General features: G+C 42.4%; 1 protein-coding gene across 5 annotated transcripts in view; it reads left to right on the forward strand.

The window, feature by feature from the left end:
* PIP5K1B (phosphatidylinositol-4-phosphate 5-kinase type 1 beta) overlaps positions 1-25,712 on the forward strand; it is a 161,393-nt gene that overhangs the window by 126,804 nt on the left and 8,877 nt on the right. For 3 of the 5 annotated variants that reach the window (XM_039545289.1, XM_039545286.1, XM_039545287.1), the window contains exon 14: positions 21,040-21,157. In XM_039545289.1, the coding sequence (XP_039401223.1) occupies positions 21,040-21,157 (118 nt within the window). Of the gene's footprint in view, positions 1-1,168; positions 1,299-21,039; positions 21,158-25,712 lie in introns of those variants that run through there. The other 2 variants (XM_039545290.1, XM_039545288.1) reach the window with 1 other exon arrangement.

A 25,712-nucleotide genomic window follows, 5' to 3' on the forward strand; every position in this document is an offset into this window, starting at 1 on the left:
GCTGCTATGCTAAAATCCTACATTTTTAATAACTCCTATGCTGTATTTTAGTGCACTCCTATGAACTTGTTCGTTTTTTTTCCCCCTGGTTCATCTTCAGCAATTATTGTCTCAGTCTTTAGTGTAGCCTATAATGTAGTGCATACCACCAGGATCCTATAGAATTGGAATAGGACTGCAAGAGTCTCTCCAGAATCAAATACTTCTGGCTTGTCAGCAGTATAGAAGTCTAGTCAGTGGATCCTTCGAGCTAGCAGTTCTTCCTCCACTGTTACTAGATGACTGCCTCTCCTCAGCTTGTGCTTCAAAATGGAAGATCTTGCTCCGTAGCCACAATGCCACAGGTGCTGATGACCCAGGCCTAATACCCAGCACACCTCCCAGCCTTACATGATTTTCTTCAGCCAAAGTCCCCTAGGGCTTTTAATTACTATTATATTCCCCCCCTAAGCTCTGGCTCAGCCCCCAAGCAGAGTATGTAGGACAGACAGACAACCTCTTGCCCATGATGGTTTCTGTTAGGTTTAAAGAAACCTAATGATCATGCTCGATAATGGCTAATGCACGGGGTTGCTACGTGTCCAAGTTTTCCCAGGATCATCCATTTCTTAGGGGAGCTGCCCCTGGAAAACTGTAAGGATGCTCAGAACACACTAACAGCTGTCTAGTTTTATGGGCTCTGGATCACACTGGATGTCCTGGTTTTTTGCACCTCAAAGGTGGCAATTCTATACTATGCCCTTTTGGATGATTCGAGGCACTTCCTACTGACAGATAATGCAAATATGCCAATCCCTCCTCTCCATTGCAGCTCTCCTTTTCTCTTTTCTCCTAAAGCATGTGTTTTACATTTTGCCTACATTTTATGGTACATTGGGAAATCCTCAATCCTTGTGGGGAAAAAGATTAAATGAAATTGATACTTTAGGTGTACTTCGATATTTTTGGTGATTAGATTTGTTTTAAATTTGAGAAACTTTGATTGCAAAGCCATTACTCCATGAGCTTTCTTTGATAAAAAGGAAGCCCAAAGCAGGCTTTGACATAAAACTGAAAGATTTGTTTACAAACATGACCCATTTTCAGCCCTTAAATATGTAACAGACTATTACTTTGCTAAATTATTTAATATCATTCCAATCTGTCATGTTCCTTATCTGTATTTTAGGAAGCAACTTGGCATAAAGTACAGAATGAGGAAACTGCTTGTATGTAGACTGGACTCCCTGCGTTATAGCAGGGCCTCACCAACAAAACAGAAACAAGAGGGAAAAAATTATGACTAATGCAGGGCAAATAATGTATAATAAATACTTTAGTCAATGACCTTTGGCTTTCTTCTATTTGTGAATTGACAGTTGTCATGGTTTTGGGGTAGGGGTAGGGGCAAAAGAGGGGTCTCAGTTAAGTGGTTTTGCCAGATAAGCAGTGCCAAATATTAATTTTATAAGGAAATAAAATTTCTCCCATTATGAAGTCTTCAAAGACTTTCTTCTCCTTCTCAAATACGTCTTCTTTTGATGCTGTGGTTGTTTTAATGCTTGACTGGGCAACAAAATGGCAGATGAAATTTAATGTTGATAAATGCAAAGTAATGCACATTGTATATGTATAGTTAGGATTATGTTTTCCAATGATGGGGTATATTTGAGTGGTAACAGCTAAATTAGCTGTTACCACTCAAGAAAGAGATCTTGGAGTCATTGTGGATAGTTCTCTGAAATCATCCACTCAATGTGCAGCGGCAGTCAAAAAAGCAAACAGAATGTTGGGGATCATCAAGAAAGAGATAGATAATAAGACAGAAAATATCATATTGCCTCTATATAAATCCATGGTATGCCCAAACCTTGAATACTGTGTGCAGATGTGGTTGCCACATCTCAAAAAAGATATATTGGAATTGGAAAAGGTTCAGAAAAAAGGCAACAAAAATGATTAGGGGTATAGAATGGCTTCTGTATGAGGAGAGATTAATAAGACTGGGACTTTTCAGCTTGGAAAAGAGGCAACTAAGGGGGGATATGGTAGAGGTCTATAAAATCATGAGTGGTATAGAGAAAGTAAATAAGGAAGTGTTATTTACGCCTTCTTATAATACAAGAACAAGGGGCCACCAAATTAAACTAATAGGTAGCAAGTTTAAAACAAACACAAGAAAGTATTTTTTTCACGCAACGCACTGTCAACCTCTGGAACTCCTTGCCAGAGGGTGTTGTGAAGACCAGTACTATAACGGTGTACAAAAGGGAGCTAGATAGATTCATGGAAGATATTAGCCAGGATGGGCAGAAATAGTGTCCCTAGCCTCTGTTTACCAGAAGCTGGGATTGGGTGACAGGGCATGGATCACTTGATGATAACCTGAGTGTTCATTCCCTTTGGGGCACCTGCCATTGGTCACTGTCTGAGGACAGGATACTTGGCTTGATGGACCTTTGGTCTGACCTAGTATGGCCGTTCTTATGACTACAGTCAATAACATACATGTGTGCTCAGTTTGAGTCCTGTTATTTGAGAGAGTTCAACCTTACCTTAGAAAATGTATATGCTAGTATGTAATCCTGTGCATTGTTTGTGTAACAGAAGAGACTGCAATATTTGTTTGTCTGTTTGCTAAAGCAGAGTGCTAAAACTTCTTCACACAGCAAAAATTTAAAAACACATAATAATTATATCCAAAATGGTCAAGTGCAGTATCCGTTGCCATGATTGTGTAAAAGGACCTGAACTCGTTCTCTGCTTTTAAACCTGCATAGAGCTCAGTCAGGTCATGATCTTTATGGAAGTCCAGTGCCACCTACTGAAATATTTTAAATGGTAGCTTGGGGGCACAGAAATAAAATATAGCAGGATATTTTATTATTGTAAAGGGGTAAAGAAGGACTGGATTTCTATAACCAGAATGTGCTGAGAACTTCGTGTAATATGGAAGTATGTTAATACTGGAAGGAATGTTGCATGCTTTGTCTCTAGTTTTTCTGTTCATAGAAAATTCCTATTTCTTGCTGTACTTTCCTAGGCTAACCCTTCCTTCTGAAGGAGGCAAGCTGGCGTGTCTGTAGGATGGGTTTCTCCATCTTTCTTCGTTTCTCTCTTGTTTGCTCTCTCTTAGCTTGCTTCTTTTCTTCTCCCTATTGTTTCTGTCTGCTCCTTTGTTCCAACTCTCTTTTGTTCTGTCCTACCTTTCTCTATTACTCTTTTCCTCTGTTTCCCAGTGGTTCTCTCTTCCCCTTCTGCCTACTGTCTTTGCTTTCAGCCTGTCCTTCTGTCATGCCTGTGTACTAAGCAGTTCATAAAATTACACAAAAATTGCAAGATCCAGAGGCAAAGGATCTTTTTAAAACGAGAACACAAAGGAAATATCTTCAGGACTTGTTTGTGAGGTTTAATTTAAAAGTAACTAATCAATACATCTCATAAGAACTTTATAATGAAACACATACCTTTCATCAAAAAGCCACTTTCTAAATAAAAAAGCAACATCTCCTTCTGTGACTTGTGTCACATGTAATGAATTCATTCAGTTGCATAATCTGGCCTTGTGAGTTCTGTATGGGTGTTAGGTTAAACAGTAAAACTTACTCCACTTCTATCAGATAAGATTTCATCTATGTATGGTTTCTTTGACTGTTATGTTCTCTCTACTTTTTATACTATAGCTTGAAGAAAGTAAGGTAACCAGAGAGAAACACTAATATTGTGTTTCTATAGAACATAGATATCACTGATGATAATTACTATAATTCAGGTTGCAAAACACTTTATATTGTATCCTCCTCCATGTTTTTATACTGTTAAAACTTGCTGAAACATTCACGTTTTGGTCTGAAACATCTTATGCCTGGACTTCTTTTGAAAATGAATATATTTGAGGGCAGATGCAAAATCTACTCAACTGTTTTGTTCCCTCCCTCTCCCCTCCTCCAAGCTAGGAGAGAGTTAAAATAGCTTTCCATTGTAAGAAATTTCTAACTACACGTTTTTAAAAAAAAAAGGGGGGGGGAGAGGGAGGGGGAATACATTGCCTTGTATTGAGCAAAATGAGACCAACAGCAGAGATGGGACCTCATTCCACTTTAACCCCATTCACTTCTGTGTGACCTGCTCAACTTAATTGGGACCATTTAATTGCTAGTATTAATCATAGGAAACATTCAATTTAAGAAACTCTTGGGAAAATTAAATGCAAAAAATTCTAATGCAATGTAAAATCTGTTGCTCACGCGTATGTTTAGTAGTAGCATTTTTCTGGTTAAATACATGGCTTAATCTGTTACTGCATAATAGAATGTGTACCTTAACCTATATGGTGTGCAGTTATGTAGCCATCACTATGGAAACCTGAACTTTTGCATGTCAAGGCTTTTGATGATTTTTAAGTGTTGCATTAAGAGATTTTTGTGCATTTACTGTATATAGGTTTTTTTGGAGCAGTCCTGATACACATGCTGGTTTCAGTTCAATTACCAATTGAAGATTTGAAAGAGTAGGCAGTAATTTGTTTGAATGGTTGGAAAGTTGGTTGAGGCAGTATTTCATCTTGTCTGCAAAGCTTTGCACATTTGAAAGGCTGCGCTGTCTTTCTTTGTTTTTTAGAAAAGGTTTCCAGCTGCAGTAATTAACACATTTCTCAATTTTGATGCACCCATGTATAAAGGTTTTTTTATGCCTATAGTATGAAACAAATGATGTCACCAGAATATATCAATTACCTGTTCCTCTTGAGGATAAATATTTTACTGAAACTAGGGATTGGTGACAGGGTTCAGTAGTAGGAAACCTTGTACTAAACTAATATACAAAAGAGGAAAATGTGATAGCAGGATTGAAAATTATACTGTTGTAAGCCAGGATTTGATGTATACAGAGTTGGATCAGTATCACAAAAGTACTGCTAGACCAAAAGGCCAATGTAAATTTTTGACATAGTTTTAAAGTCCAATATTTTCTGAGTCACATGCACTACAATAATATTATTTATGCCATTGGAAAGCATAGAATTCCTTCTGTCCAATGATATAATCATTAACCTTAGCATAGTTTTAATGTAATATTAGTGGCTAAACTTTAGGGCCGGGGGCAGGGAACATGGACAGAAATCTGTCTCAGTAATGTACTGGTCCTAGACCAGTTATCTGAAAGGTTATGTTTGTCTCTGAATACTAAGTAGATAAGACTTTTTTTAAATATGCCTTCCAAGTAATCTTAACTAATAATCCCTCCGTTCGATTTGTATTACATTTATTACAGTAGCCCAAATATCTCCTTGAATTAGGCACTACACATATGCATAGCAAAAGATGGTCACTTCCCTGAAGAGTTTACAATCTAGGAAGAATTTAATTTGAAATTTTCTTTCTTGAAGTCTAGGTTGTTTCATGAGGTACTTTGGCAGCAGAAGGAATATTGACTCACTCATGAATTCAGATACAAGAGTTGAAATTACTGTTTACTGCTGATACCAAAGGATTGATTTGGGCTTTCAGAAAAGAAATCCATTTTTTTCTTCACTTAGAGTGTTCTGTACCATTTAAACTTACTCTTTTTTACCCAGTGAGACATTAGAGGATGTTTAATAATGTATGCATCTTTGCAATAAATCTTGCATTAGTTGGCTTGTGAGTTTATGGTACTGCTCTACTGAGCTACAGGCAAGTCTCATCTTACGCGGGGGTTCCGTTCTGCGGTTAGCACGTAAAGCGAAAACCGCGTATAGTGAAACACTCATTGAGTTGAATGGCGGGTGGAATCGCCCGCACTACAGATGCAGTTTTTATATCGTTTTTCTTTTTTTTCCAGTTTTTTGCCGACCGCGCAAAGCTGAATTCGCACATGTTAAATGCGCCTAAGATGCGACTTGCCTGTACTCAAAAAAATAGTTATCAATAGTTTGCTGTCAAACTTGGAAGACCAACCTAGGGGGGTTCTGCGGGGGGTTGTCCTGGATCCAATACTGTTCAGTGTTTTCATTAATGAATTGGAGAGTGTTCATAAAATGTGTGGGTGACACCAAACTGGAAGGGGTTGCTAGCACTTTGGAGGACAGAATTAGAATTCAACACAACCTTGACAAATTGAAGAATTGGTTTGAAATCAACCAGATGAAACTCAATATAGGCAAGTGCAAAGTACTACAAGCAGGTCAAATTTATTATCAGTGACTTAGCCAGAGACAGTGCACCAAAAACAAAATATTACTGTAAAACTTAAAACTAAATCCAAAATTTTAGAATATTAATATAAATACAAATGTCGAAAGACCATTAAGCCATATATATGCACCATGCCACTTGCCTTTTCCTTATTTTATTGGCTGACCATGCAAATAGGGCAATCGCTTTGATCAAATATGTCATTTCCTAATAAATACTCTGTTTTCTGAGAGGTCATAGAAAAAGGACACAAACATGGAAAGTCATTTTGACCTCAAGTGACAATACAGATTACAACAAAATAAATAATTGGGTAAGTCTTCTACCTGCTCAGAGCCGCATGGACAGAGGTGGTTATGTTTCTTGATGTCAATACATCAGCCTTCTAAGGGTATGTCTCCACTGGGGGAAGGGGAGATGGAACCATGGTTGGCAAGTCTCAGGGCCCCGATGAACTGATTCAGGGCTTTAGCAGGGGTTGGGGTATGGGGCTAAAAATAGCAGTGTAGGTGTTGCTGCTCGGGCTGAAGCCCAGGCTCTGAGACCCACCCCCCTCGCCAGTTTTCAGAGCCTGGGTTCCACCCCGAGTGGGAAGGTCTACCCTCCTATTTTAAGCCTCAGAACATAAGCCCCATGAACCCAAGTCAGTTGATCTGGGCTCTGAAATTTGCTGCTACAGGGTTTTTTTGTGTGTGGTTTTTTTAAGTGTAGACATAAGTAATCTGGCTGCATAAATTGAAAACTGAGAGCTCCTTAACTTGTTATTGGACAAACTGTCTAAATAACTTGCATACACAGGCCTCTTTTTAACAAGGGGGAACCAAGGAGACACATTTGTAATGGAAATAACTGCCATGTCTAATTGCTTATTAATATCCTCTAATCTCAACTTGATTAGGGATTTCATGTTTTTAAAATAAGATTAATCATTTTCAATTTTGAGAGGCCTAGAGAATGTGAAGAATTCTGAATGTACTCTAACCAAGGAAATTTACATGAAAAAGCTAGTCTGAACTGTTCCTCTTAGCATAGCCTGGGCAGGTGTTGTGGAGCCAGAAATTGATATTACGATATTGCAGCAAAGTACTACACTTAAGGAGGAAAAATCAAATGCACATGTACAAAATGGAGAATAACTGGCTATGCAGTAGTACTGCAGAAACTATCTGGGGGTTATAGTGGATCGCAAATTGAATATGAATTAACAATGCAATGTACTTGCAAAGAAGGCTAATATCATTCTGGGGTGTATTAACAGGAGTATCGTATGTAAAACATGAGAGGTAATTGTTCCACTTTACTTAGCACTGGTGAGGCCTCCCCTGGAGTATTGTGTGCTGATTTGGGCACCACACTTTTTAAAAGGATATGGACAAATTGGAGAAAGCCCAGAGGAGAGCAACAAAAATGATAAAAAGTTTTGAAAACCTGGCCTATGAGGTCATGTTTATTCTTGAGAAAAGAAGATTGAGGTTGAACCTGACAAGTCTTCAAATACGTGAAGGGCTGTTACAAAAAGGATGATGATCAATTGTTCTCCATGTCCACAGAAAGTAGGACAAGAAGTAACCAGCTTAATCTGCATCAAAGGAGAGTTAGTTTAGAAATCAGGAAAAACTTTCTAAATATAACAATAGTTAAGTGCTGGACTAGGTTACCAAGGGAGGTTGTGGAATCCCTGTCACTGGAGGTTTTTAAGAACAGGTTATACAAACACCTGTCAGAGTAGTCTAGGTATCCTTGATCCTGCCTCGGGTAGGTGGGATGTGGACTAGATGACCTCTTGTAGTCTGTTCCAGTCCTACATTTCTGTGATTCTATATTTCATCTTATGAAACTATTCTTTGTGTTGACAAATTAAAATATTATCTTTGATGGTGATGTTAGAAACTAGAGGCAAATATTTAGGTTTTGTTATAACTTCTGCATACTTTGAACTGTTAAACCTCTCAGTGAATGAACAGCCCCCAAAAAAAAATCCCTAATTGAGTAAGAAGAATTTTTAAAAGAAATTTAAAAGAAATATTTGATATACTATCTGCCCATGTAGATACTAGAAGGCAAATAGATGAATCAACAACAGCTAAAGATATCAAATAAGGATCCAACATCTGTGGCAAAAACTGACAGTTTATGCTTTGTCATAAGTCATCTATTTTAATTAGAGATCCTCAGTAACAAGTAATAAGCCACCAAGGCTGCAAAAACTACCAACAAAAGTTTTTATGTAAAAATTATAGTTCAGTAGCTTTGGAAGGTCTTTTAACGCAATGAAAGATGTGACCAGTGGGTAAGACAAAGCCAGGGGCAAGAGACAGACAATAATGTTGAGGTTTAAAAGGCTAGTCCATATCTAATGGCCTCTTAAAGCAGAGTATAAACTAGTGAAGAAGAGGGCTTCTGTCATGTGATAGACTGGTTCCTCCATCTAAACTCAATGAGCAAGTGACTTAAGAACTCACTCTGATTGGCTTCCGTAGAAAGGATTACATTCTCTCCAGCTGGACCAGTCATTACCACCGAGCTGGAGGTTTTTTTGGTCAGATGTGTAACTGAATCAAGATCCAGCCTCCCAGAGGCTATACATGCTGCCCACTTCTGTAGCTGGGAATAAGACACTGAGTGGGTTTTTAAATGCTGGTCTCTTGTGCCAGCCCTATTGTGCTGAAAATGTATGCCAGCTGATGTTATGATTTACAATGGAAGTTGCATCAAAGTATTGACTCAGTCATCTTCATGGAATTGATCTCCTGCTTCCGTGATGTTTACTGATTCATAAGTTATGGTTTGCAATTATCTTAGATCTGGGAGCACAAAAGAACCTTCCTGTCAATCTACTTCACTGCAAAGCCAGCATTAAAAAAGTTAGTCCTGCTTATTGTTTTTCTGTAGCTGTATCTTTGGTACTTAATAGTGATTGGAGTGTAAATAAAATATCATTGATAGTTTCTTTATAATACAATTTGATCCTTTTTTATAGACTGAAAAGCAGTGTTGGGCTTCAGCAATGATGCCACTGCTGACGTATATTAGACCAGGGGTGGCCAACCTGTGGCTCCGGAGCCACATGCGGACCTTCAGAAGTTAATATGCGTCTCCTTGTATAGGCACCGACTCTGGGGCAAGTGCCAACTTTCCAGTGTGCTGGGGGGTGCTCACTGCTCCACCCCTGGCTCTGCAACAGGCCCTGCCCCCACTCCACGCCTTCCCTCCCACGAGCAGGGCCGGCTTTAGGCCAATTCCCCTGATTCCCAGGAATTGGGCCCCGTGCCTAAGAGGGCCCCGCACCTTAGGCGCCTTTTTAATTTTTTAAAATATTTTTACTCACCCGGCACCCACGGAGGGGAGTCCGGGTCTTCAGCATTTCGGCGGTGGGGGGTCCTTCGGTGCCACCGAAGACCCGGAGCAAACCCGCCGCCGCTGAAGTACCACCAAAGCCCCGGACTGCCACCGGGTATTCAAATGGGGCGCCGCAGTTTATAAAGCCAGCCTTGCCCCCGAGCCTGCCATGCCCTCGCTTCTCCCCCTCCAAGCCTCCTGCATGCCACAAAACAGCTGATCGGGAGGTGTGGGGAAGGAGGGGAAGGCGCTGATTGGTGGGACTGCCAGTGGGCGGGAGGTGCTGGGAGCCGGGGCAGAGCTGACGGGGGGCTGCTGACATATTACTGTAGCTCTTTGGCAATGTACATTGGTAAATTCTGGCTCCTTCTCAGGCTCAGGTTGCCCACCCCAGTATTAGACTTATTATTCAGTCACACCTAATAGGTCCGTAAAGAGTGAGTTGACTCTGTGCAAATATGTACATGTATTTGGATGCATTTTCCACAGCTTTTAAAAGCTCATTTGTTAGGACATCTGTTTTACTGCCCATGTAGCTGCTACTTTACTTAGCCATTGTGAAACAAGGCTGTTTTCTGCCCTCCTTCTTTAAGCCCTGCATTTGAAAACTTTATATCCAGGGTTGATGTGCTGTAGGCTGCCTCAGGGAAGCTCAATATTCTATCATGAGAACCCTCATGTTTATGGGAAAGTTGTCCGTGTGCAGCTATTCTAGGTGCTGATGCATAGGGGTAAATATTGTGAGATACTCAAGTAATGAGTATTTTGGTGTCCATCTCATGTATAATGTTCATCTGTATTAGATGATAGTAACACTACAATGCACCAAAGCCACCCAGTCACCCTTATACTGATGAAACTGTGACATTAATTTGGCCTATATGAAAGAAGTTGATGGTTTCAATTCAGTTCCTACAAGATATGTCCATATCACCCCCAAAAAAATCTATTTATGCCCGTCCCGCTAATTGGCACACTTGCTGCAGTTCTGCGGAGGCATGTATCGAATTGGTGTGGAGACTAAATGATCCCATTAATCTTAGGGTATGTCTACACTACAGGAGTAGTTCGATTTAACTTAGGTCGAATTTGTGGATTCGACCTGATGAATTCGAATTTGTGTATCCACACTAAGGACACTAATTTGACTTTGTGAGTCCACACTAATGGGGCAAGCGTCGACATTGGAAGCGGTGCATTCTGGGCAGCTATCCCACAGTTCCCGCAGTCCCCGCTGCCCATTGGAATGCTGGGTAGAGCCCCCAGTGCCTTCTGGGGGAAAAATGTGTCGAGGGTGGTTTTGGGTAACTGTCATCATTCAACCGTCACTCCCGCCCTCTCTCCTTGAAAGCGCCGGCGGGAACTCTGTTCGCGCACTTTTCTGGTCAGTGACAGCGCGGGCGCCACAGCACTGCGAGCATGGAGCCTGCTGCGATCATCGCTGCACTTATGGCCGTTGTCAACTCCTCGCACCTTATCGTCCACCTCTTCCACAGTCAGCTGCTGAGAAATCGGGCGAGGAGGCTCCGGCAGCGCGGTGAGGACGTGAAGTGTGAGAGTGGCACAGACCTCTCTCAAAGCACGGTACGCCGCGCCGTGGAGATTATGGTGGCAATGGGTCACGTTCATGCTATGGGACGGCGATTCTGGCCCGGGAAACAAGCACGGACTGGTGGGACCGCATAGTGCTGCAGGTCTGGGATGAATCACAGTGGCTGCAAAACTTCAGGATGTGTAAGGGCACTTTCCTTGAACTGTGTGACTTGCTGGCCCCTGCCCTGAAGCGCCAGGACACCCGGATGCGAGCAGCCCTGACTGTGCAGAAGTGAGTGGCCATAGCCCTCTGGAAACTTGCAACGCCAGACAGCTACCGGTCAGTAGCGAACCACTTTGGCGTGGGCAAATCTACCATGGGGGTTGCTGTGATGCAAGTAGCCCACGCAATCGTTGACCTACTGCTCTCAAAGGTGGTGACCCTGGGAAACGTCCAGGTCGTCATAGATGGCTTCGCCGCGATGGGATTCCCAAACTGCGGTGGGGCTATAGATGGAACTCACATCCCTATCCTGGGACCGGCCCACCAGGCCAGCCAGTATATTAACCGAAAGGGCTACTTTTCAATGGTGCTGCAAGCACTGGTGGACCATAGGGGACGTTTTACCAACATCTACGTCGGGTGGCCGGGCAAGGTTCATGACGCGCGTGTGTTCAGGAACTCTGGTCTGTTTAGACGCCTGCAGGAAGGTAGTTTCTTCCCGGACCACAAAGTAAGTGTTGGGGATGTGGAGATGCCTACAGTGATCCTCGGGGACCCAGCCTACCCGCTAATGCCCTGGCTCATGAAGCCCTATACAGGCGCCCTGGACAGTGACAAGGAGCTCTTCAACTACCGGCTGAGCAAGTGCAGAATGGTGGTGGAGTGTGCTTTCGGACGTCTCAAGGGGAGATGGAGGAGCTTACTCGCTCGGATCTCAGCGAAACCAATATCCCCATTGTTATTGCAGCTTGCTGTGTGCTCCACAATCTCTGTGAGAGCAAGGGGGAGACCTTTATGGCGGAATGGGAGGTTGAGGCAAATCGCCTGGCTGCTGATTACGCTCAGCCAGACACCCGTGCGATTAGAAGAGCCCAGCGGGAAGCGCTGTGCATCCGGGAGGCTTTGAAAGCTAGGTTCCTCAGAGAGCAGGGTAACCTATGACTGTCCAGTCTCTTTACAGAGAAGCTGAACCTGCCCCTGTTTCAGTTACTATTGTCTTTTTTCAGCGGTTACATACCCCGTTCACCAGGTTTCCCCCCTTCCAACAGACGTTTAAAAATAGTTATTGGAACATTTTTAATTAACAAAGTTTTCTTTACTAACGAATTCTCGTTCAATGGTTACAACAGGGACGCAGACTGTGGTGGGTACGGTGTGCAGTGATGTACAGACCGCTTCTACACTCGAGGACTGACAGGCTCCTGCTCCTACAGCGGTCTCTGGGGGGAGGACGGTTAGCGGAGGGTGTGCAGGAAGGGGTGGGTTTGCAGGAAGGGGTGAGGGGTGTGTGGGAAGGGTGAGTAGGTGTGGGGGGATGATGGCTCTGGCTGGGGCTCAGGGCATCGGAGAGGTTCATGGCTAGGGTGGAAGGGCATGGTAAGGGCAGCCTGCCTTGCCATTTGTGGATGCCAGGCGCTCGGACCCTGGGGCAACATACACCTCCCAGACTGACCTGGGGAAGCAGACACCTCGCAGAGTGACCCGGGTGCCTAGTGACTGCACTCTGTGTGTGACCTGCTGTTGATCCTGCCCCCATGTCTGTACCCTGTTAATGGTGGCTGTCCTATGCAATTAAGAAACCCCTCCCCCCCCTTCACACAAAGTCTTCTGCAAAGAAACATGACGGAAACAGTAATGAACAGCAAACTGTTTTTAATACTCAACTACACAGTTCGGGGATGAAACTGGGATTTGGGATCGGGTGAGCCAGGAAGGGAAGCAATTCTCATACTTTAGGGAATGAGAGCTCTTTGGTACATGAGCGCTCTGCTGGGGTGGAGTGACAGTTTTCATGGCCCCTAGCGCCCCTCCTTCTCGTGATTTTGGGTGGGGGGGGGGACAGGACTTTGTGGCGGGGGAGGGCGGTTGCAGATACAGTTCAGGGGGGCTCTGTGCTCCTGCCTGCGGTCCTGCAGAACATCCACAAGGCGCCGGAGCGTGTCCGTTTGCTCCCTCATTAGTCCAAGCAGCGTTTGAGTCGCCTGCTGGTCTTCCTTCCGCCACCTGTCCTCCCGTTCGCTGTGTGAGCGCTGCTGCTGAGAGAGGGTCTCCCTCCACTGGCTCTGCTAGGCCGCCTCGGCTCTGGAGCAGGCCATCAGTTCAGCGAACATCTCGTCCCGAGTCTTTTTCTTTTGCCGCCTAATCTGCGCCAGCCTCTGTGAGGGGGATGCCGGGGCAGTTCGGGAAAGAGCCGCAGCTGTGTGATGGGAAAAAGGAAGTGATTTCCTTCCAAAGATACATGTTTGCGAACACTGAACACAGTCTACTCAGTTTCTGTGAACAAGACCATACAGGGCACCTAATCTCATGTGCTCTCAGGACAAGTTCGAATTTTCGGCATTCGCTTTCATTGCCTGGGGTCTTGCACTGGAGATCGGACAAGCGGGGCAGGACAGCAGAATCCGTGTAGCAGCCAGGCCTGGTAAGCCGTAAACTTTAGGCTGCTTAACAGTTAATGGATAGCAGGGCCCTCCTGCTGCAGGCAATCTGGAAAGCATAAAGTCTGACCCTGTTCCAGCCCCTCGCGGCTGTCCCCGGGAAAGATCCCTGTATGCTTTCCCCCTGCAGCCTCCACCATGTGGCTGTTAAACGACGGTCATTGTTATGCAAAGGAAAAGTCAAGCATTCACAATAGTAACATTAAAGTAATTCCCCTAATTAGATGCAGCAGTCACCGAGCAAGATCACCCTGAGGCGGGTCTCCAGGAGAAACAGAGAGCGAATGCTGCGTGAATCCCTGCACAGACCAGGGCCTTATGCTGCCATGCTGGTCGAGGCGATGTGCCCATTATACCTCCTGATGGCCTGGCGCGGAAGAGTGTGCTTCCATGGAGCACCCAACAAGGCACCTCTCCCCAGGAACCTCCTCCGGAGGCTTTTCGAGTACCTGTCAGAGAGCTTCGTAGAACTGTCCCAGGAGGATTACTGTTCGATCCCTATATGCATAGACCTTTTTATATAGTTTTTATTCCTGTTTTGTTAAAAAATAAATGTTTACATGTTTATAGCACTTACCGACTGATCCTTCCCCTGATTCAGAGTCCGGGTTAACGGCCGGGGAGGGTTGGTAGGGGATCTCTGTGAGGGTGATGAAGAGATCCTGGCTGTCGGGGAAAGCGGTATTGTAAGCGCTGTCGCCTGCCTCGTCCTCCACAAACCCTTCCTCATCTTCCCCATCGGCGAACATCGGCGAGAAACTGCCCGTCGACACTATCCCATCCTCAGAGTCCACGGTCACTGGTGGGGCAGTGGTGGCAGACCCACCGAGAATGGAATGCAGTGCCTCGTAGAAGCAGCATGTCTGGGGCTGGGCTCCGGAGCGTCCGTTTGCCGCTTTGATTTTTTGGTAGCCTTGTCTCAGGTCCTGGATTTTCACGCGGCACTGCGTTGCATCCCGGCTGTATCCTCTGAGTGCCATGGCTTTGGAGACCTTCTCGTAGGTCTTTGCATTCCATTTTTTGGAGCGCAGCTCCGAAAGCACAGACTCATCGCCCCACACAGCGATCAGATCCAAGACTTCCCGGTCAGTCCATGCTGGGGCCCTCTTTCTACTCTGAGATTGCATGGACTCCTCTGCTGGAGAGCTCTGCATCACTGCCAGTGCTGCTGAGCTCTCCACGACGTCCACACAGGAAATGAGATTCAAACTGGCCAGACTGGAAAAGGAATTCAAATTTTCCTGGTGCTTTTCCTGTATGGCTGATCAGAACATCTGAGCTCGGACTGCTGTCCAGAGCGTCAACAGAATGGTGCACTGTGGGATAGCTCCCGGAGCTAGTAAGTTCGATTTGCAGCCACACCTAGCCTAATTCGACATAGCCATGTCGAATTTAGCGCTACTCCCCTCGTCGGGGTGGAGTACCAAATTCGAACTAAAGAGCCCTCTAGGTCGAATTAAATGGCTTCCTGGTGTGGACGGGTGCACGGTTAATTCGAATTAACGCTGCTAAATTCGAATTAAAGTCCTAGTGTGGACCAGGCCTTAGAGGTAAACCAGAGTCAAAGCTTATTGACAGCAGCATAGGGAAGCTTGAATTTCAATGCCATATCTTTTCTGTGGCTAGCGTTTTCCAGAATTTTCAATTTTGGGACCTTTTAAATGATGAGTACAATTCAATAAAAATAAGTAAATAAAACAGGAGATTTTGTTGAAGAATAAAAATGTCTGTGTTCAAATTTTGGAAGGTTTGAGGGTTTCCTACCAGATTTCCAATCTGTTGATTTCCACCCTCCCCCTCAAATAGGTTTGCCAGATTTTTGTGCAATCAGTTTTTTGACCTAGTCTGACATTGTTACCTTCACTTGTTAGAAAGCTAGGAGCAGTATGTAAGCATGTAAGAGTTGTGCTGTTACTTACCTACCATAGGTTTAGCTTAGTTTTGAGTATTCTATCAGTCATTTTGTGCCCAATCCCACAACCCTGATTTATGTGAGTAATCCTTAACCACGACAAAAATCAACGTACTTGTTGCATCTCATGTCCAAGGCAGGGTTTTCACAATTCATCTAAGTAGGTAAAGGTTTTACTTTCTCAAGCAATATCTGTTCTAGCTGAGAAGGAGATAAAAATGGAGTCTGTTCACTTACCAGATTGTGCTGAGGAGGAGGGAGGGCGTTTAGCTGTTCTCCATGCTATAACACAATGGCAGATTACAGTACCTCTCAAAGTTGGATCCAGTTGCTCAGCAAACAATAAGGGAAGGCCTGTTTGATTCTCATCATATACCTCTAAAGGGAAAAGACAACCAGAGTAGGCCTAGCTTTAAACATAGCTTCAGCCTATTGCATGGTCTCTCCTACTGTTCTAGAAATTGTCATAACACAATGAAGAAAACAGTTTTAGTAAACCTAAATGACTGGTTTCTGTCGTCAGATTGATTTCCAACTGAGGAGCCTTATTGGTGCAGGCAGTATGTTCTTTTGTATTTCCATTTGGAGGTTCTGTGTTAGTTTGCTGCAGACAGTGTATTACTGAAGTGACATTACAGTATTATCAATAAACATTAAACTGCAGCTTAATGTGTGGCAGAACTTAGCTCTTGGCAAAGGCTGCAGCCTGCATTCTGGCACCAGCATGGGTTCCAAATGCAAACTAATGTGCCGGTGACTCAGAATTTCCACTTTCTCCTTTACTCACTTTACAGATTAGCTTCCCAGTACTGACAGTCCTTGTTCACATGCCCTTTCCAGCAATATTTCCAAACCAGATGCTTCACCTAAAAATAAGACACAAACATCTCAGGTATATAAATAAAGGGGAGCTTCTACCTGCTGTTCCAAGTTTGCAAAGTACTGATTTTTTTAATCTGTAGAAGCTAAAATTTTCGTATAGTATGTTACATTTTCTATAATTTTCCAGTTACTGAACTTCAAGGTAGATTAAAAAGAAGCTCTGTTCTGCTACAAGGATACTGCAGGTTCCTGTGTTACTCTTTTTGGCATCATCATAACCTTTTTCTATTCACTGCAAAATGAAGAGCTGCCTGTGAAATGTGAGTGCACCTGACCATCCCTATCCAGGGACAAAGGTGACATTTTATCAGTGCTGCAAAGACTTCTGACAACAACTTTTCTGGTGTTGGTTACTATTGTCCCTACCATTGAAGTCCATTGCACTCCATTTTATCACACACAGAATCCAGTTTCTCTAGTTCTTGTAACATGGCCAGCTCATTGACACACTGCAGCTTTTTCACTGTATTTGAGACAGCCTTTATCTTGGGTTGTGCATTGTCTGGTTCACCAGGTAGCTCTGAGCATGCCTTTTTCAAGGATTTGTAGTCGAGCTTTTACTTTCTACCCCACCTTCTGTAGAAAGAAAGAAAAGGAAAAAGGAAGGGTGGTGATTTCCTTGTTGCTATCCCTCCACACAACAGTGAGGTTCCCCTGTAGCATGGGACCCGATCAACTGAAATCTTATGACCGCCGGGGGAAGGCCCATCTAAAAAACAGCTCTGTGCTGGAGGCTGTCACCTTTTTATGAATGGCTGCTAAAGGGATGACCTTTGACCATTTGAAATGATAGTCACAGAAGCAAGAGGCAGCTTGCTGTCCACATAGATACATTTGGGGAGTTCAATTACAGGAAGAAATGTGCTGGCTCATGGAATTCCTGTTGCCTCATTCCTCTTCCTTTTTCTCCTGTGGTGCCTTCTTTCCCTTGGGGTCTTAACTCCCAAACAGATGATTTATCTTATCATTGGGACCTCTACTCTGCCCTCTTCCATATATCTTTTCCCTTATACACATGTCTTTCTTTCTCTCCCCTACTCTCTCTCTACTGTTGCCTCATAGTTAGGGCCCTACCAAATTCACGGTCCATTTTGGTCAATTTCATGGTCATTGGATTTTAAAAATTTGTAAATTTCATGATTTCAGCAATTTAAATCTGAAATTTCACAGTGTTGTAACTGTAAGGGTCCTGACCCCAAAAGGAGTTGCAGGGGGGGTTGCAAGGTTATTGAAGGGGGAGGGGGTTGCGGTACTGCTACCCTTACTTCTGCGCTGCTGATGATGGCAGCGGTGCTGGGCAGCTGAAGAGCGGTGGCTGCAGGCCGGCTGTCCAGCTCTGAAGGCAGAGCTGCTGCCAGCAGCAGCACAGAAGTAAGGGTGGAATGGTATGGTGTTGCCACCCTTACTTCTGTGCTGCTTCTGGTAGGGCACCTCCTTCAGAGCTGGGCGCCTGGCCAACAGCTGCCGCTCTCCGTCCACCCAGCTCTGAAGGCAGCGCAGAAGTAAGGGTGGCAATACTGCAACCCCCTAAAATAACCTTGGAACCCCCTGCAAATCCCTTTTGGGTCAGGTCCCGCAGTTTGAGAAATGCTGGTCTCTCCCATGAAATCTGTATAGTATAGGTAAACGCACACAAAAGAGCAAATTTCATGGTCCGTGGTGTTTGTTTCATGGCTGTGAATTTGGTAGGGACCTACTCATAGAAAGTTCATGGCTGGGTGACTGGATTGTGACCATTAAGAGTAGCTTCTCTTTGTCTTCTCCTTCCACCCTCTGTTTTTCTTTTCCCCTCAACTGCTGCCTTATACCCACCTCCTGTTGCATGGTGGGACTATAACATGGAAACTATTGTCCTTCCTTGCTATGTGTAGGTGATGGGCACCTTGTAAGGTGAAAACAGCGCCTCTACATTTTTTTAAAGATGAAATCATTACTGCTGCTAACTACTAAAATGGATTCTATCTGTACAGTAACTAAAACGACTGGTTAAATTTCACTAAGTGCCAGAATGAAAATCATAGCACTTAGCATCATGGCACTGGTGTTAACACTCTCTAGCCACAGGAGGCTATAGCAACATCGGCTGTAGCAGAAAATAATGTATTGGTAAGGAAAGGAGAGCAGTGTGTTCTAGAAAAGAAAGTATAGTACCAGGTTCTTTCTGGAGCTTTGAATGAAACAATAAACTAACTTGAGTAGAAGTAGATTTTGTTCCAAGTAGTCACAGAACCATCTTTTGCCGATTTAACCAGGGGAAACAGCTAAAATGTCCCGACCCAACTCACACCCTGACTCTCCAGCTCCCGACATAGAGGACTTGCAGAATGTGAGCTCTGCAGCTTTTTGGGGCAGGATAGAAAAGCTACTGTGTGTAGTGGCGCAGTCTTATTAGGGCATGAAGAGCTTGTGTTTAATCATTTAAATTATTTCTATTTAAACATTACAAAACAGCACTGAGAACCTGCTGTGAACTGCAGCCTGCCAGTCTGCTCTACACCCAGCTGCCTGGAGCACTATCTGCCAAAGGGGAAGGTGACCTTTGGTCTCTGCAGTCACACCTGCCCCCATCCTTACATAAATAACAGCTACCCCACACCTTCTGTGTGATTCCCCTCCTTTCATGGCCATGTGTGTGCGCGCCTTTGTACATTCTGAGGTTTGAATTAGGCCCCATGAGTTTATTGAATTTTAAAAGCTAAAGCAACTCTTGTTTCTCTTTAATTCTCATTTTTTTGCCAGGGACAACATCTTTCAAGCCAGTGCTTTATTTGTGTGAGATGATAAAACATAGTCAACATTCAAGAAGCACTCCCAGTGCTACCCTGGCAGACTGCCTTCATTTCTTGTTTGTTGTCTTTAGTTAAATGGAAGTAGTGTGACTGAAATGTTACTAGATGGCATATAAATAGAGGGTCTTATCCAACTTCCCCTGAAATTAGTGGGAATTGGATAAGCCCAGAAGGAAAGAGAGTAAGGCCTTATTATTGAAAAGACACCCAATACACTAGATAACAAAAGTAACAATACTATCTTAATGTAATAGAATGCATCTAATACTAGTATGGCATCAGGTGTATTGGGCATTTTTATCCGTTCTGTTTTGTATTTTGTTTGTATTTGTTTTATATTTTGAGTGTTAATTTTACTGATTCTGAAAAGGAGACGTTAATACTGACTAGTGCAATGACTAATACTCTTGTAGTATGTGATGTGCATTTTCTTAGGCATACACATAGGAGCAAGACCTGTCCCCAGAGCACAACCCAAGTAGTCAAACTGTAAACTGGGAAGTTCTTCAGGGGAGGAAGAAATGAATCCTCCTTTCCTAGGTCCCGGAGTGGCAGCACTGTAGCTGGTTGCCTGGGATGCTTGTGGATGAAGCAAGGATGACCATCTTTGAAAGTCTGGGACAAAAATCTAGGCTGGCATTTTGGCACCATAGTGCCATTGACTTTCAGCGAGGGATGGGCATGTCACTCTCTTAGACTCCTTTTGAAAATCCTAGCCTTAAGGACAATTTTAAAAAATGAAGACCCAAGCTCTTCGTGCAAAAAAAGTGCAAAAATCTACTTGCAGTTTCACACTTCCTCCCTACAATTATTCATTAAAATCAGCTAATTACACCCAGCAGATAAAGAATTAGCCTTACTTATGCACAACTGCATTAATTGCACACACTAGCACGTTTTCATGTCTTTTTTTTTTTTTTTTGCATGGGGACATACTTTTGAAAATGCATCCCATATTTGCACATCAGAATACAATATGGTCAGTCCTCGATTTCTGAACTTAAGTTACTCTGAATTGTGTGCGGGTGCAATCTTGTTATGGGTGTTCCCTCACACATAACAGTTAACTTAACCCAAATGAAGAAAGCAATGGTACTTCAGCATAATAAATAATAGGCTACATAGTCAAAGTAAGGACTCTGTTTGTTTGTAATTCAGGATGAGTGAAACAGGAAAAACTTGACAATATATTGATCATAGTATAACCTGATCACATTGGTGGGAGGCTAAAATGTCAGTTTTTTCTTTTCTTTTGTACTAAATTGAAGTAGGGGATATAATGAGTATTGTTTGGACAGTTTAGCCTTTTATGTTATGTGGGGGTGCTATTACACTCGTCATTGGGTTTAATTTAAAAATTAAGGGCACAGCAGGAAATTCTTCTCCCAGTTACATCAGGTGAAAACTGGAATATCTCTTCTGACAACAGTGAAGTTACTCCAGATTTATCCTGATGTAACTTTGAGCAGGATTTGGCCTACGGTGTTCAGAAAGAGCATCATTTCTTCCTGATAGCACTTTATTTAATGCAACCCAACCTATAGAAATGTGTGAAGAAGGCACATTAGTTGTATGTGAGCACTTTTTGCTAACAAGGAATTGGCCATATTTGCATTTGTCGGCTTAAAAAGTATAGCTCCGAAGAAGTGGGGAGGGGGGGAAACGAGTTGTAAAATAATACAAAAACATAAGAGCTGAAGTATATAGGACGTTTTTTTCCCCTATGTAATTTGCTTTTGTGTTCATTATATCCCCCCTGTATTTCCAGTAAAGGGTTACCTTCGAGTTCAACGTTCACCCTAGAAGACAGTGCCATCTACTTGACTTCAGAACAGAGCACACTGGAAATGGATAATGATAATGCTTCAGTTTTGGATGTCTATTTAGTAAGTTGTCAGACTGTATTGCTTTCATTTCTTAATTTATGATTTCTTCTAGTTTTATTTATTTAAGATCACAGTAGTCCCACTGAAATATTCCAAGTATTTAAACTTAAGCACATGCTTAAGTACCCTGCTGAATCAGGATCTTAAAGAATTCAAATGTTCACTAAGTGATTAGTCACTGTTGTATTCTTCAAGAAATATGCCAAAACATTTCTCAACATACCCTAGCAACAATAATTTTTTTACAATCTTGTGGAAAAGCACTTCTCTTTTTACTTCTCACGTTGAACTTTTCCTAGTGTTGCAGCTTAGTTTTCTGAGACTGAAAACTATCATTTCTGCATGCAAATACTTGTGAAGATGAAAACAAGTGGTTTTGCACAGCTGGACTTAAAATAAACAGTGGTTCCTTTTTCACTCTTAATGACACAGCTCTGGCTGCAGAAGTATGTTGAAGTTACAGCTTTCCTCTTTTGCTGTGGTTCCCAGTGAGTAGTCTGTGTGTTGCTGTATAGCAAATTTCATTATTTGAAGTGAGAAACTCCTTTATAAGCCTACGGTTTGGATTATCTACATGTATGTCTGTGCAGTCCTGCTTTTAAATAACTCTGATCACTATGTTTAGGATTTTCAAGGCCCAAAGACACCGAAATCCAATTAGATTTTAATGGGGATTTGGACAGATCTCTCTTTCAGGTCCGTTTGGAAATCCCAGCATGATGACAGCATTTTGTAATAAAATCAATACTTGCTGTCTCTCCCCCTGCCACCCAAATACATTCAATTTCATGTGACGATACTGTGTTGGGACTATTTTTCTAGGGGTTTTGTGTTTTTAAAATGGAAAATAGAAATTTCCTCAAAAATGGAGCAGGCAAAAGATTAATAGGATGAAGGCAAGAGTTTTTTATGTGAAACTTTGGCATGAATTACAGTGGAGAAAAAAGGAAAATATGTCTGTGATTAGAATGAAAAATCCCCAAAGGTGACAATCATTTAGCACTTAGAAAAGGATTATCCTAGGATTCTGTATTTCCTGATGTCTCATGGTTCCTGGCTTTCTTGTCCCACGGGATCCAGTAGGCCTGTTACAGTGGTTTGTGTTTCAGATCCCCATGCTGTCCTTGCACTTTACATGTGCTATCACACACATGTTCTATCTCCTGAGTAGTTTTCAAGCGATGCAAAACTGAATGTGTTGAACACCTTTAATAATCCAAATTAATTTAATAATCCAACCCATGTAACAGTCATTGCTCCCCACTTCAGTACCAGTTGCAAACAGCCAGTGCTCACGTATATATAGAACTGGTTTAACTGACAATTTTGTGTCCATCAAGCAACCCATTACACTCGACTCTACTATTTGTATAAATCAGCCTTGTTGCTGGTTTGTTGTTGACATTAATATTCACCACCAATGGAGCACTCGCTAAGGTTGGAAATCAGGGGAAATAGAGGTATAAACAGTAGTTACAGGGATCTCCTCTTCCCTTCATTCCCTCCCTAAAAATCCAGCCTAGATTAAACATTTTATTTTGCTTAGAAAACTATAATATGCTTATTTTTAATTATTTCCTTAGCACAAATGCTAATGGACACGTAAATACAATAAACCCCAAAATAAAGATTACAGTCTAAAAGAAAGATGCACAAAAGACAGAATGTGCTGGGAAATCCAGTGGTGGGAATAACTTAGTGTGGATTTAATTGAAGTGCTAAACTTTCTCATTATGACTCTCTGAGGCATGTATTTTTAGATTTGAGAGACAGAGTGGGTGAGGTAACATATTGTATTGGAACAACTTCTGTTGGTGAAAGACAAGCTTTCGAGCTTACACAGAACTCTTCTTCAGGTTGCGAAAGGTACTCAGTGTCACAGCTAAATACACGGTGGAATAGATTGTTTTGCATAAAGAGTTAGTGTTGTAAGTGACCATTCAAGGTGAAGGTAACACTTCTTATCACTTTGCCTCTGGGTGAATATACAAAACTGATTAAAACACTAAATGTATTGATCAGTGTGAATAGCAATGTAAATAAAATCCTACTCCTTAGAGAAGATTGTGTACACAGCACTCTGCCCCTCAGGCAAAAGCCTGGACAAGTAGGAAGAAACTATGCCCTGATGGTCGTCAAGCTTTTGTTCTACTATAAAAGAGTTATGGAGACAAGGTTATGTCACCCAACTGATAAGGGTCTGAGGTCATGTCTATGGTGAAGACACACTATGCCAGCATAAAATAACCACCTCCGCAAGTGGCAGAAGTTTCTCTCCCGCCAACGGCGCTGGGCACACAAGTTGGTGTACCTGTGTCGCTCGGGGGGGTGGTTTATTCATCCCCCGGAGCGACATAAATTATGCTGACATAGGCTATAGTGTAGACAGCCTAATTCTGCATCTGCCAACTACTTCAAAAGAATCAAATGGATGTCCCAGACCAGCAGGTGTCTTGTGACGTTGTATGCTGGAGGAAGGAAGGGTCAGTGACGCAGTCTGTGTGCACAAGCCTTTTACTTCTGAAGACCTCATTAGATCATCATATATAGTTTGAAGCTATGGTAAATCTGTGATTAAAATAAGGCTCAGAACTGAAGTAACAGTGATATGTTTTCAGCTTAATTCACAGCTGATAGATCGGAGTGCACTTCCATTTTCTGTGTTTAGGATCATGATTAAATGGTTTTCATGAACAAAGCACCAAAGCTGGTCATTCTAATCATGCATTTCCTAGGAAAACTAGACAAATCAAAGATGACTACTTTCAGATGGATTTAACCATCTGTTGAACATCGTCATAGAAAAATTGACACAAGTCAATCATTAATGGAAAACCGGTTTAAATGTCATTTGAAGGTTATCTTGTTAGCAGGCTGGTTAATAATCCTTATCAATGGTTTTGTTGCAAGACAAGTTTCTAAAACCTTGTCTGTTAAAGTATTACACATTATAATATCTAACTTCATTTCAATAACTCCATTGCCTTACTCCTCTTGCTTTGAAGTGCTAAGCTTCTTAAGGAATATTAGGACTTCAATAAAATAAGATCAGTCATGTCTTTATCCTATAAATGAGGAAAACTGTAAAATAAAATGGACTTGCCACCTACAGAGAGGGCAGAGTATCTAGCTCTGAACAATATCATGTATAACACAGAATTTAGATGGTTGGGTAAACTTGGCGGGGGTTGGTAGAAATTAAAGAGTTTGTTCCAGACAAGAGCTCTTGTTTATTGGGTGTTGTATTAATGGACAGCTTCTGGAACTGCACTATTTCATCATAGAAACAGGTGCACATAATCCCGCAAATGTCGTCTTGACTGTTTTTGCCATCTGTATCTCCAAGCAGTTGCCAAGCCCTGCAAAGGAGATTTCAGTCCAGAATAGGAGTAATCCAATCTGCAGGTTTGGGGTGCTGCTTACATGCCATAGAAAGGTAAAGGGGTTTACACAGACAAATGTATAGACCACACCCACATGGAAACCCCCTATATGGCTTCTATTGTGAAAAGCCTCCAGAGTATTTCATGGATTTTGTGGGGAAGCCAAAATCAGGACAGAGAACTTCCATTTTATATTGGTTTTTTTGGCCATTTGTTTTCTGGCCTTTGTATATGAGCATCAGCCACCAGAAATTCGTTCATAGCTACTGGACCTGATTCTCATCTAATTTTAAACTGGTGTGGAGTTACTCGGTTCATGTCCATGCTAGTGTGAGATCAGAATTGGGTCTGCTATGTCTAATATATATTACATGTTGCACTGCGAATGCCTGTGACAAACTACCAATATTGGGGATTGCTAAGGAAGTGTAGTGCCATACTCCTGCAGTCACTTTTCCTGGAAGTCCATTGCCGACCAAAGTCCTGGTTAGTCACTCAGCATTAGAGGCTGTTGCTTCTTAAACTCTTAAATCTGGGTAGAAATAGCAACAATGCTCTCTTGCAGCTGCTGTTCTGAACATATGGGGAGGGAGGAGGAAGAAGACAACCTTGAAAGCACATTAATGACAAAATGTTAAGGTGACCATGTTTTCAAAACTGAAAACCAGGAAAATTGTGATGACACATTTTCAAGTTGTGAAAGAGACACAGAAAAGGACATTTTAAAAAAAAAGTGTTGATGTTGTTACTGCCAGCTTCTGACTTGGAGTAGAGGATTTTTTCCACTAGCTTATCATTATGAGTTAATTATCATGAAACATTGAACAAGTGTCATTTAACATTATTTCTCTGAGCAAAAGAACAACTTTGACATTCAGTTTTTCTTTTCACTCCAAACACTAGTCATTACTCTGAACCCTCGTTCCACTGAAATGTTCCTGGTAAATAGAACAAATTCCACATTGTATAACAATATTTTATGAACAAATATGCTGTGACTATAAAAAAGCCAAATATGTTGTTTGAAGTGGGGGGAAAACATACATTTCAGGTGTCATAAAAGAAGATCCTGAGACTCTAGGACATTACATGAAAAATTGGGACATATGATCACTTTAATTGGTGTCCTACTTCACATTAAAATACTTTTGTAAGACTTGACTGTAAAATAC

This window comes from Mauremys reevesii, linkage group 6 (genome assembly GCF_016161935.1).
Source record: "Mauremys reevesii isolate NIE-2019 linkage group 6, ASM1616193v1, whole genome shotgun sequence".
Taxonomy (NCBI): domain Eukaryota; kingdom Metazoa; phylum Chordata; order Testudines; family Geoemydidae; genus Mauremys; species Mauremys reevesii.